The sequence below is a fragment of the Hypomesus transpacificus genome, chromosome 15 (assembly GCF_021917145.1).
Source record: "Hypomesus transpacificus isolate Combined female chromosome 15, fHypTra1, whole genome shotgun sequence".
Classification (NCBI taxonomy): Eukaryota; Metazoa; Chordata; class Actinopteri; order Osmeriformes; family Osmeridae; genus Hypomesus; species Hypomesus transpacificus.
In genome coordinates this window covers 323,882-336,150 of record NC_061074.1, presented here as the reverse complement: position 1 = coordinate 336,150, position 12,269 = coordinate 323,882, and the positions used below count along the sequence as shown (strand labels likewise).

Genomic DNA, 12,269 nt, shown 5'->3' with positions numbered 1-12,269 from the left:
TCCTTGTTTTTCCCCCTCTAATTCCTCTTCTCTCTCCTCTCCCCGTCTCTTTCATCTTCCATCCCCTTTTTATTTCTCCTCTCTGTCCCAGCCGTTCTCGTCGTCTTTTATCTACCCTTTTTTCCCCCTCCAACCACGCAGCCTTCTGTACTGTCACAGAACACAGGGGCTGGTAAACCCAGAACAGTACGCCAGGCGTATCTTATCAGATGAATAATCTGTCCTTGTATTACGGGAGAGAGGCAGAGACACAAGGCACCGGCAGAGCAGCACACGAGGAAGCATGGCGAAGGCTGCGCTCACATTAACATAACAATTGGATTTTTCCTTGGTGTGTTTCATTTGGATTGTGTCGCTAGGCAGACCAGCACAATCTCTCTGTGTGTGTGTGTGTGTGTGTCAGTTTACCCAACTTAGTGTAGGTGCTAGGATAGACCAGTGGGTTTTGATGCACGCAGATTATGTATGGGTCTGAATGTGTGTGGGGTGGGGGCGGGGGGTTAAAGATGCGGGGCTGGTGTTAGAGAGATGCGGGAATGATCAATAGGAACTGAGATACAGAAAGACTTGGAGAGGAGGGCAGGGGGAGTAAAAAGAAAGCAGGCAAAGTATCTTTCATATGGGTCCGTCAGGTCATGCTTTAATGCCTGGAAGAGGAGGAGTAGCCAAGACACTAGGCTCTGAAAGCTGTTCTCTCTGGAGACATGGTGCCTCGTGAGGACGCTCCGGGGTGTCCTGGTGTGCCTCTACTGGGCTAGGATAAGAGAGAAGAGGAGAAGGCAGGAGAGGAGAGGAGAGGAGAGGAGAGGAGAGGAGAGGAGAGGAGAGGAGAGGAGAGGAGAAGGCAGGAGAGGAGAGGAGAGGAGAGGAGAAGGCAGGAGAGGAGAGGAGAGGAGAAGGCAGGAGAGGAGAGGAGAGGAGAAGGCAGGAGAGGAGAGGATAGGAGGAGAGGATAGGAGGAGAGAGGAGAGGAAAGGAGAAGGCAGGAGAGGAGTGGGGAGGTGAGGAGAAAGCAGGTGAGGAGAAGGCAGGAGAGGAGAGGAGAAGACAGGAGTGGAGAGGAGAGGAGAGGAGAGGAGAGGAGAGGAGAGGAGAGGAGAGGAGAGGAGAGGAGAGGAGAGGAGAGGAGAGGAGAAGAGAAGAGAAGAGAGGAAAGGAGAAGGCAGGAGAGGAGAGGAGAGGAGAGGAGAGGAGAGGAGAGGAGAGGAGAGGAGAGGAGAGGAGAAGAGAAGAGAAGAGAAGAGAAGAGAAGAGAAGAGAAGAGAAGAGAGAGAAGAGAAGAGAAGAGAAGAGAAGAGAAGAGAAGAGAGGAGAGGAAAGGAGAAGGCAGGAGAGGAGTGGAGAGGTGAGGAGAGGAGAGGAGGAGGAGAGGAGAGGAGAGAGAGGAGAGGAGAGGAGAAGAGAAGAGAGGAGAGGAAAGGAGAAGGCAGGAGAGGAGTGGAGAGGTGAGGAGAAAGCAGGTGAGGAGAAGGCAGGAGAGGAGAGGAGAAGACAGGAGAGGAGAGGTGGAGAATAGAAGAGACAGAACATCAGAAGCCATGAACGCCCCCACACCCCCTTCTCCTCCCTGCAACACCCCCCATCCCTCCCTCTCTCCTCTCCTTCCCTTGTCAGAGAACCTCCGATGATAGATAGTACTCCGGGAGTTGGAGTGCAAGCTCCTGTAGAGAGTGGAAGTGGGTTTCATGAATACCGATGGGTTCATCAGCAGTCCCTGGGGCTGTCCGGGCGTCGCGTCGGCCTGGCGCCTGCCGCTCAGAACCGCCCTCCCCCCGCGTTCCTCCACGCCGCCCTCCGAGTGGGAGGAGTCACCCTGAATGACAGGAAGAAGCAGTTCGCCTGACTGAGTTGTCAGGAGATGCATGTGAACAGCTGAGCTGATTGACTAAACGGTTTGTGTCCGTCACGAACATCCGGCGGAATGCTCCTTTAATGCCAGCGGGTGACACTTGGTTTCAGCTGAGAGGCAGGCAGATGACAAACTCAAGTCAAGAAAGGCCAGCTAAATGTTTAATGGGCCTGGAGTGAACCTGGTTGGATGTTTGTGACGTTTTTTAAAGTGCAGTTCGTTCTTGTTTGTACTTAGTGGGAATGTGTTTTTTTAGTTGTTTTTTAAAAGTGCTTGGTTTTTATTCTGCTGATTGTTCCCATGCGACAAGGCTCCAAAACGCCAACAGTGTTGAGGCTCTCTGAACAAGCCGACCTGACGTCCGCTGACGTCTGCCTTGTTGTTTGTTGCTGTTTGTCGCTTGTCTTCCAGGTGGTGGGCGAGTGGCGCTTCAGCAAGATCCACTGTGACATCTTCGTCACGCTGGACGTCATGATGTGTACGGCCAGCATCCTCAACCTCTGTGCCATCAGCATCGACCGGTGAGGGGGAGGGAGGGAGGGACGCACCTGAGTAGCCTCATTGGCACCAAGGTTGGGCAAGGTCAATTGGATCAGGAGATGACTAAATTTGAGGTGGAAAGGGAGGGACCCATAAAGGAATAAAAAAAGAGAGGGAGGAATAGATAAAGCAAGACAGGGAGAGAGGAAGTCTCAAATAGATAAAGTAAGGGAGGGAGGAGCTTCGATTGTTCCATCAGGACCCAGGTCAGTCAGATCACGAGATGACAAATTGGTGGGAGGAGAAGGGGAGAAGCAACGATGGAGGAATAAAGAAAGGGAGGGAGGGAGGAGTCTAGATTGTTCCATCGGCACCCAGGTCAGGCCCCACTGAGGAGCCACAAAGGAAATCTTTAGATGTGAACACAGACAACAAATGTAGCAGCTGTGTCCTGATTAATAGTTGCATCAGGAGAACGGGAGGCTGGAAAGACAACCAGACCTACTACTCTCTCTCTCTCTTTTTTCTATCTCAATCTCTCTCCCTCTATCTCTCTCCTTCTCTCTTCCTCTCTCTCTCCCTTTCTTTCTCTCTTCCTCTTCCTCTCTCTCTCTCTCTAGATAGAGGAGGTTGGAGAGACAAGTGGAGCTGCTACTCTCTCCTGCCAGAGAGACAGCTCCCAGTTCCCCTCCCCTCTCATCAATGAATAAACGTGCTGTGATAAGAGCAAAACTTCACCATGGCCACACCAATGCTTGATTCAAAAGGTTTTATTAAAATGTTCATTGAGGTCATTTGTGTTCGATATATGAAATGCAAATGTAAGATGTATTATAATGTATTCTGGGATAAAGTGCAGCCCACTCCAAATGCAGTATGGCTGGTGAATACCATAGAGGACCTGAGTAGTTTGAGTATCCCCTTATCCTGGTCCACAGCGGTGATTAAGGTAGACACACAAACACACAATTACTCTCAGACACACACACTCAATTACTCACAGACACAAGCGCACACACACTCAATCATTCTTTTAAAGACATACAAACTCTCTCCAACACACACACACACGCACACAATTTCCCACAAACACACACAAGCGCTTAATTACTCACAGACACAAGCAAACACACACTAAACCACACAACAGAGACACACAACCTCTATCTAACACACAAGCCAACACACACACACACACAAACTCTCTCACACTGTCATGCACACACTTCTTCCACACTCTCCCGAAACAAAGCAAACCAATGAGGAGATCCAGCAACAGCCATAGAAATGTAAAATAGCATTATTGAACTTCTCATCTATATTTTACTGATTAAATTCTGTGGAAGAGGGAACCAAGCTTGGTTCACTGTATGTGCTGCAGAGTTGCAGAGGCTTAGTCAACCCAAAGGATTACGTAATAAACCAAATAACAATGGAATCAATATGGCAGAGGCTGCAAGAGGCCTTGTATTTTCTGAGGGTTTTAGTCCAGTGATAAGGTCTGCCACCAGGCCAGGGCTAATTGATAAGGTTTCTCCTGAGGGATTCTGGGAGATGTGGTTCCTTCCCCTACTTTGTTCCTTGCAGCCCTCACATACAGACTCACACATGGGCTTTGGCATCACACAAACACACATATGGGCAAACAACCAAGTAAACTACCACAAACAACTTCATGTGACCACCTACACACATATACACGCACACAAACACACACAAACGACCAATCATCACCCCCGAAGAGCACTCTCATTTGACACTCAGTACATTGCGTGCAATTTCCCCACTCACATAATTGTCTGTCTCTTTTTTATAACAACACATTTGAGGGAACTATTCTTCTTCAGCAAGCGGGCATGTGTAAGTGTGGTGGTTCTGCCAGGCTCTCCCTCAGACAGCTCACTCTTTACCCAAGAAAAATCAAATGGCACCATGCTATCACAGTTACTCTAACATGACCCAGCTGATCTCCCCCTTCTCTCTCTCTCTCTCTCTCTCTCTCTCTCTCTCTCTCTCTCTCTCTCTCTCTCTCTCTCTCTCTCTCTCTCTCTCTCTCTCTCTCTCTCTCCCTCTCTCTCTCTCTCTTTCTCTTTCTTTCTTAACTTCTTTCTCTCTGTACACTCTCCTCTCTCTCACACCTTTCTGGTCCTGCCCCTCCCCCCCGCCCCTCACCTTCTCCCAGGTACACGGCGGTGGCCATGCCCATGCTGTACAACACACGCTACAGCTCCAGACGCCGTGTCACCGTCATGATCTCTGTGGTGTGGGTGCTGTCCTTCGCCATCTCCTGTCCACTGCTGTTCGGCCTCAACAACACTGGTGAGCCACGCACACACACACACACACATATCAATACACGCACACACACACATATCTACAATACATAATATACGACACTCATGTCGACGTACAAACACACAAATATCTAAATGCACACATACAAACACACACACGCACACTCGCAAACATGCGCATATACACACTCACTTCCACACACACACTCAAAACGAAGATAAATCTGTAGTTCCAGTACCCCGCCTGCCTCTCTGTAAATCCCAGCTGGCACATATTGCTTCTTCACCTACAGTAGCAGGACGCCACCAGGCTAGCATCGTGCTCGGCCTGCCCAGTGCAAACCCACTCCATCATGTCAGGGCCAGTCTCCAACAGCCCCTCTGCTTCAGCTTCAGGGTGCTGCGGCTGGGACCTGGGTCTCAGTCACCAGGCTGACAGGATGCGGAGACCATGTAGAGAGCTGACGTTACACAGCAGCCATGTCTGCTGCTCTGCTGAGCACCATGGTGTAAATCCCCGACAGGAGTTAGCACGGCTCGACGTCTCAGGAGGGGTCAGGACTGATATATCCCTTCCTCCCTCCCTTCCTTCCATCCTTCGTCTCTCGCTCCCTCCCTTTCTCCCTCCCTTTCTCCCTCCCTTTCTCCCTCCCTTTCTCCCTCCCTCCCTTCTTTCCTTCCTCTCTTCCCACATTCCCTCCCTCCTTTCCTTCCTTCTTTCCTTCCCCCTCTCTACCTCCCTCCCTCCCTCCCTGCCCTCCCCTAGCAACGCGTGACGAGGCGCAGTGCGTGATCGCCAACCCGGCCTTCGTGGTCTACTCCTCCATCGTGTCCTTCTACGTCCCCTTCATCATCACCCTGCTGGTGTACGTGCAGATCTACGTTGTGCTCCGCAAGCGGCGGAAACGCGTCAACACCAAGCCCAAGCGCTCCGGCCACCAGGGCCCTGATCACGAGCTGGCCGCCGCGCTGAAGGTGAGCCTGACAGAGAGAGATGCTAGAACAGAGCTTTAGAGGACTGTACCAGGCCAGCTAGAGTCTTACGGTCTTTGAAGGTGACAGAGTTCATGTTTTTTTTGTTTTATTTTACAACGCCAGGGCCAACAAATAAAATTCATTTAAGAGTTTGGCTGTATGCGTGAATGATACACAAATGGCTGCTGATATTGAATTGGACAAGCAACATGTAGACATGTAGTTGGGTGTGTACAGTATTATATAAACAAGTCTCTCTCTGGCTCCACCAGAACCCCAGTAGTGAATTTAGAGAGTGCTGCTCTGATCCAGGTTGTCCTCTGTTCCAGCTGCCACTATTCCAGGCTTTCTCTGGTCACACGACCCTAAAGAGAGACAGAAAAGGGAGATTTGGACCGTACCGTTCTTGCCCTGGTCATGTGATCACAGAGATGCTCTTGTTTAACCCCCCCGACCCTCTTGAGACACAGGAGATTAGCTTCTAGAAGGTCTGTGTTGAGCCAGCTGAGACAGGTTCATCCTCTCCCTGCTACTCTCTGAATCACAAAAACACTGGCTCAGTGATCCCCCCAGAACACAAGAAGCAAATAAGAAGGCACACCAACACACACACACACACTGTCCTCAGGAGCACACACACAAACGCACACACTCACTGCCCCGAGGAGAACAGAAACACACTTACAAACCCATCATCATTGATTTTGTAGAGAGATCAACAGCCATCCTTCTAGCGAAGGTCAGGATCTCCCCTGATCCAGGCAATCCCCAGTGTCAGCCCTCCAGTCTCAACCTCCCAGTGTCAGCCCTCCAGTCTCAACCTCCCAGTGTCAGCCCTCCAGTCTCAACCTCCCAGTGTCAGCCCTCCAGTCTCAACCTCCCTGTCACAGCCCTCCAGTCTCAACCTCCCAGTGTCAGCCCTCCAGTCTCAACCTCCCAGTGTCAGCCCTCCAGTCTCAACCTCCCAGTGTCAGCCCTCCAGTCTCAACCTCCCTGTCACAGCCCTCCAGTCTCAACCTCCCAGTGTCAGCCCTCCAGTCTCAACCTCCCAGTGTCAGCCCTCCAGTCTCAACCTCCCAGTGTCAGCCCTCCAGTCTCAACCTCCCAGTGTCAGCCCTCCAGTCTCAACCTCCCAGTGTCAGCCCTCCAGTCTCAACCTCCCAGTGTCAGCCCTCCAGTCTCAACCTCCCAGTGTCAGCCCTCCAGTCTCAACCTCCCAGTGTCAGCCCTCCAGTCTCAACCTCCCAGTGTCAGCTCTCCAGTCTCAACCTCCCAGTGTCAGCCCTCCAGTCTCAACCTCCCAGTGTCAGCCCTCCAGTCTCAACCTCCCAGTGTCAGCCCTCCAGTCTCAACCTCCCAGTGTCAGCCCTCCAGTCTCAACCTCCCAGTGTCAGCCCTCCAGTCTCAACCTCCCAGTGTCAGCCCTCCAGTCTCAACCTCCCTGTCACAGCCCCCCAGTCTTAACCCCCCAGTCTCAACTCCCCAGTCTTAACCCCCCCAGTCTCAACCCCCCAGTCTTAACCCCCCAGTCTCAACCCCCCAGTCTTAACCCCCCAGTCTCAACCCCCCAGTCTTAACCCCCCAGTCTCAACCCCCCAGTCTCAGTCCCCCAGTGTTACTGTAACCCCCTAGCCACCAATTCTCATGGATTGGCAGGTCTCTTTCCCTAAACCTCAGCAGTAATTATAAACACTGATGTCGTGCTACTGAAAACTTTCCCTTTCATCCATTTGGATTTTACTGACGCAAAGCAGATCAATGACTTCCGAGCCCAGAAACGCAGTAATGTATTTGACTCTGCTTTACTCTTACACAAACAGTAAAGTAAATGCCCTTGGTTGGTGTGTGTATGACTGTGTGTGTGGATGTCTGTGTGCATAATCCATGTCAGCATGGATCAGCAGGTCTAACCATTGCTGATGTAATAGCAAGGCAGTTGCAAGGAATACAGTCCTCATCAGTTTTGGCTGTCAGTCAATACATGTTATAAATTATAATGTTACTTGACTTATGCCAGTTATTTCTACGCCTGTATGAATACTTTTATGAACATCATGGAGACATCACGCACACACACACACACAGTAACACAGATGGACCGTGATGTTTTTGATGGCTGATCTTTGTTCTAAGTGGTTTCTCTCAAAGACAGATTGATTAACCAGAGACCTATGGCAAAGAACTACAGTTATAGAATCATCTTTTAAATTGTAGACACTCAATAAGAATGTGCTATAGCACCTGTTTCCAGTATATCATCTGTGAAATCATGACAGAATTCATGTGGAAATAAATATCATAATTTCCCTACAGAGCAGCAATATGGTAGTTTTGTTGTCAGGTAGAATGCTTAAATCAATATAATAATGAAAGTGATCATTATTTAGAAGTGTATGGTAGTTTCAATGGAAGGAAGCAAAGGCTGTAATAGGCTTGTGTACTAAGGCTGTCTCTCTCCCCTGGCCTTCCCTCTCTTTGTCCCTGGCCTCCCTTTCTCCTCGGGGTGTCCCTCTTTCACCACTGGCATCCCTCACTGTCCCCCCTGACCTCTCTCTCTCACCCCTGGCCTTTCTCACCCCTGACCTCCCTCTCTCACCCCTGACCTCCCTCTCTCACCCCTGACCTCCCTCTCTCTCCCCTGACCTCTGTCTCTCACCCCTGGCCTCCCTCTCTCACCCCTGACATCCCTTTTTTACCCTTGGTCTCTCTCTCACCCCTGACATCCCTTTTTTACCCTTGGTCTCTCTCTCACCCCTGGCCTTCCTACCTCTCTCGTCCCTGGCCTCCCTCCCCTGGTGTCCCTCTTCTCTCCACCTGGCCCCTCTTTCTCCCTCGGTCGCTCTCTCTACCCCACCCGACCTTTTCTCTCTCTCCTCTGGCTTGTCTCTCTCCATATCTCCCTCTCTCTCCCTGGTCTCTCCCCTGGCCTACCTCTTCCCATGGCCTCTCTCCCTGGCCCTCTCTCTCCCCTGGTCTCTCTCTCTCTTGCTCCTCCTTCTGAAGCAAGAGAAGTGCACTCACCCAGAGGATGTACGTCTGTGCACTGTGATCGTCAAGTCTAACGGCAGCTTTCCTGTCAGCAAGAAGAAAGTGGTATGTTTAATTATCTTGGTCTCATTCCAGATATCTTTAGTAAACTCTCTGAGGGGAGGGGGGGGGGGGTTGCGGAAGGGGGAGGGGGCGTGGGGTGAAGGTGGTGCTTCCCTTTGGTGAGGAAGTTAACATGGATCCACCTCCAGATTCTCCCCAGTTACCCCCATTAAAATGGGATTCATCAGACGCGTTAAGGATTCAATTTATCAAAGCAGTCATCAGCGGAAGCCGTAATTATCATTTACCAAACTAAATGGATGATCGCAGCATGTTCATATAATCCCACAGCCCGAAGGCCCATTATGTGAAGAATGTTTCTGGCACGATGCACCAACCCCCTCTCTGAAAGATTTACAATGTCTGTATTCACTGTATTAAATCACCACAGGCTTACGCTAGTCATTTCCGGTGTCTCACCAAATCTTCATCAAAGTTATATCATGAAGCAAAACTGATTTTTGCAATCATCCAATCACAGCTCAACAAAGAGTATTGCATCAGTAGTTAAAAACAGACCTTCCCCAATACATCCAATCGCAGATATTCATCAAAGAGGTGGCCAATGAGGCGGAGGACATGGAGTTGGATGACCTGCAGACCTGTAGCAAGCCAGAGAAGCAGCAGAAGTGTTCGGACCCTCCCCAGGCCTCCAGCCACCAGCCCCCCCAGGCCTCCAGCCACCAGCCCCCCCAGGCCTCCAGCCACCAGCCCCCCCAGCCCAACCAGCCCCAGCCCTCACACCCCTCCCAGCAGCTGCTCCCCAGCAAGGCCCCCAACACCAGCCCCACCTCCACCCCACCCACCCTGCCCGAGGAGGCTCTGAAGAATGGGGACACGGGGCCCAAGGAGGTCCAGGCGGAGCCTCCCAGGGTGACCAAGGCCTTCCAGACCCAGGCCCTGCCCAACGGCAAGACCCAGACCTCCGTCAAGACCATGAGCAAGAGGAAGATCTCCCAGCAGAAGGAGAAGAAAGCCACGCAGATGTTAGCTATCGTGCTGGGTGAGTAGAAGTACTTGAGTATTTGCTCGAGTAACTTACTTACTTATTAGAGTACTACTTGCAAGTGTATTGATTTATTTGACGATCCACCTTGTGGGTCCCCCTTCAGACCTCTGACACAACTTGGAACAGGTAGTTAGAATCACAAGACAATGAAGATGAAAAGTTGCTGTAGGAGAGTAGCGACAGCGATGTCAGGGGATCTGGTGTTTGGTGTCTGTAAAGGCAAGGGTACCATGTGTAACCAAGAGGAGCCAATTACGAGCAGCTGGTGTATTTGCTGCTTTGACTGCAGTGTGCTGGTCTCCTGCCTGGGTGCTTTAGCTTCTGTTGTGCTGGCTACTTTTCATTAGTGAGAGTTTGAAAAGAACTGGAAGGCAGTGCAGTACACAGTGATGCAACAACATGAAAGCATTTGTCCTGTCTTCACATTGTGACAGACAGTTTGTTTTTTAGTGCAATACTAAAGCAAATCAAGCAATAAGACACACACCTAAGGTCTGCATGGAGACCTGTCCATCTTTAATGAGACTATGCAGTCTTTAATGGTATCGTCCCTCTCCTCTATCTCTTCTCCTTCTTATGACTCCCCCCCCCTCCATCTCGCCCTTCCTCTCCCTTTTCAGGCGTGTTCATCATATGCTGGCTGCCCTTCTTCATCACGCACATCCTGAACACCCACTGCACCACCTGCAAGGTTCCGGCTGAGATGTACAACGCCTTCACATGGCTCGGCTATGTCAACAGCGCAGTCAACCCCATCATTTACACCACCTTCAACGTGGAGTTTAGGAAGGCCTTCATCAAGATCCTGCACTGCTAGGATGGTGTACGAGGAGGAAGTTACGAGGAAGAAGCAGTGACATCACTTGCTGTGTACTTCCATTGGCCATGTTGGACTGCTACCTGTGACCAAGCCTGTTGGAGACCAGAGTGACTTAGCGGCGGCCATTTTGGAAGACTATATCAGACAATATGAACTAACTTTGTGGACTAACTGTTCTCTTGAATGAATGTAAATCAAAGGAAAAACGTCTGTATCAATGAACTTGTTTCTTGGAAAAAATGTCATATTCTCTAGAGACCATTGTGCTTGTCACTCAAGAGCCATTCTTAATGTATAGAATGCACGCACACACGCAGGAACACGCACAGACACACACAACCACGCACACATGGCTGTGATAAAAAAAATGAAAAGCAAATCAACATAATATTTAATCTGTGTATAGGTTGTGTTTTTGCTGATGCCTGCTTTCTGCTGATAACACGTAAGCATCAACAAATCAGTGTTTGTCTCAGTATTAAGCCCAATAATTGAACTAGAAGCTCCTCTGTTTTCAAAACTACCATAAATCAGAATGTGTGCTGAAAAAAACAGAGAATTTTCTATTTCTCACTTTATCATCGGAAGAAGAGGATGCCACTTATGTGCAATGTAATTAAGAATTCAAATCAAAAATTTATTTTAATTGAATAAATGTATTATTATGAATATTATTATTCTCACTATTATTATTGTTATCGTTTGCTGTACATGCTTTGTCGAGGACACATTCAATGTGATTATATGGCTGCCGTGGAAACGTGATGCATGTTACATCGCTCCTAACCTTGATGTCTCATCAAATGTATGTTTGACCAAAAAAAGAAAGATGTTCAATAAAACACATTATGAGACACTGTACCGTGGCCCACACACATCTGTTCACCCTCCTCCAATGTCCTCCAGTCCCTCCAGGCTGAAAACGGATCCTGTAGCACTTTTTTATGTATTTCTCCACACTTTTTAAACAGTTGGGACACCACACTCCTGTGAGGTCTTCTTTGAGAATTCACCAGGTGGATTGTGTGGTTGTTTGCGGTCATTAACCACATTACCAGGAGCACCAAGACAATTCCTGAGTGGGTTGAGGGCCCTCCGCATCTCTGTGTGTGTGTGTGTGTGTGATGTGTGTGTGTGTGTGTGTGTGTGTGATGTGATGTGTGTGTGTGTGATGTGATGTGTGAGGATGACACAGTGTGATGTGCAAGCCACATCTCCCAGGACATTAGAAGGCCATTAGCCCCATGGCAACCATTATCAGAGAAGAGTTGATTCAACATAGCAGATCAACTCTAACACACACATCATATCCACACTCAATGTAGAAACACAAACATATGATACCCTCAGCCATGCTAACACACACAGGCACAACACACATTCATATTCAAACATGTACACACTGGCAAACGCACACACTCATGGTCACACACATACACTCACACACACACACACACGATCTACATACATTAGGTTGCCATGGGGACAGGGAACATAAATACCTGGTTTGACATATTCACATAAAATGTGTGTTATAACAGCTGCTTCAGCTGTTATCTCATCACTTCTGAGTTGCTTCGGAGGAAAACGTCTGCAAAATGACATTACAGTAGACTGAAAATTTAGATTGATAGTATGAATTATATATATATATTTATATATATATATATATATATATTCATATATAAATGTCTATCCATGTCTATAACCCTCCTGTTATGTTTGTTTGTCAGGAACAGCAATGGTGTTCCC

General features: G+C 49.2%; 1 protein-coding gene across 1 annotated transcript; it reads left to right on the top strand.

Annotated features, from left to right (window-relative positions):
• Positions 1-2,149: 2,149 nt before the first annotated feature.
• On the top strand, positions 2,150-11,309 carry drd2a (dopamine receptor D2a). The gene is made up of 6 exons (XM_047035942.1): positions 2,150-2,370; positions 4,512-4,648; positions 5,390-5,598; positions 8,602-8,691; positions 9,232-9,691; positions 10,318-11,309. The coding sequence occupies exons 1-6, from the start codon at positions 2,150-2,152 to the stop codon at positions 10,512-10,514; spliced, it is 1,314 nt and encodes a 437-aa protein (XP_046891898.1). The 3' UTR covers positions 10,515-11,309.
• Positions 11,310-12,269: the final 960 nt, after the last annotated feature.

Coding starts and splice junctions, on each gene's coding strand:
- drd2a (XM_047035942.1), top strand. CDS start 2,150: ATGCGACAAGGCTCCAAAACGCCAACAGTGTTGAGGCTCTCTGAACAA. Junction 5,599..8,601: donor AGCTGGCCGCCGCGCTGAAG/GTGAGCCTGACA, acceptor CTCCTTCTGAAG/CAAGAGAAGTGCACTCACCC. Junction 9,692..10,317: donor GATGTTAGCTATCGTGCTGG/GTGAGTAGAAGT, acceptor CTCCCTTTTCAG/GCGTGTTCATCATATGCTGG.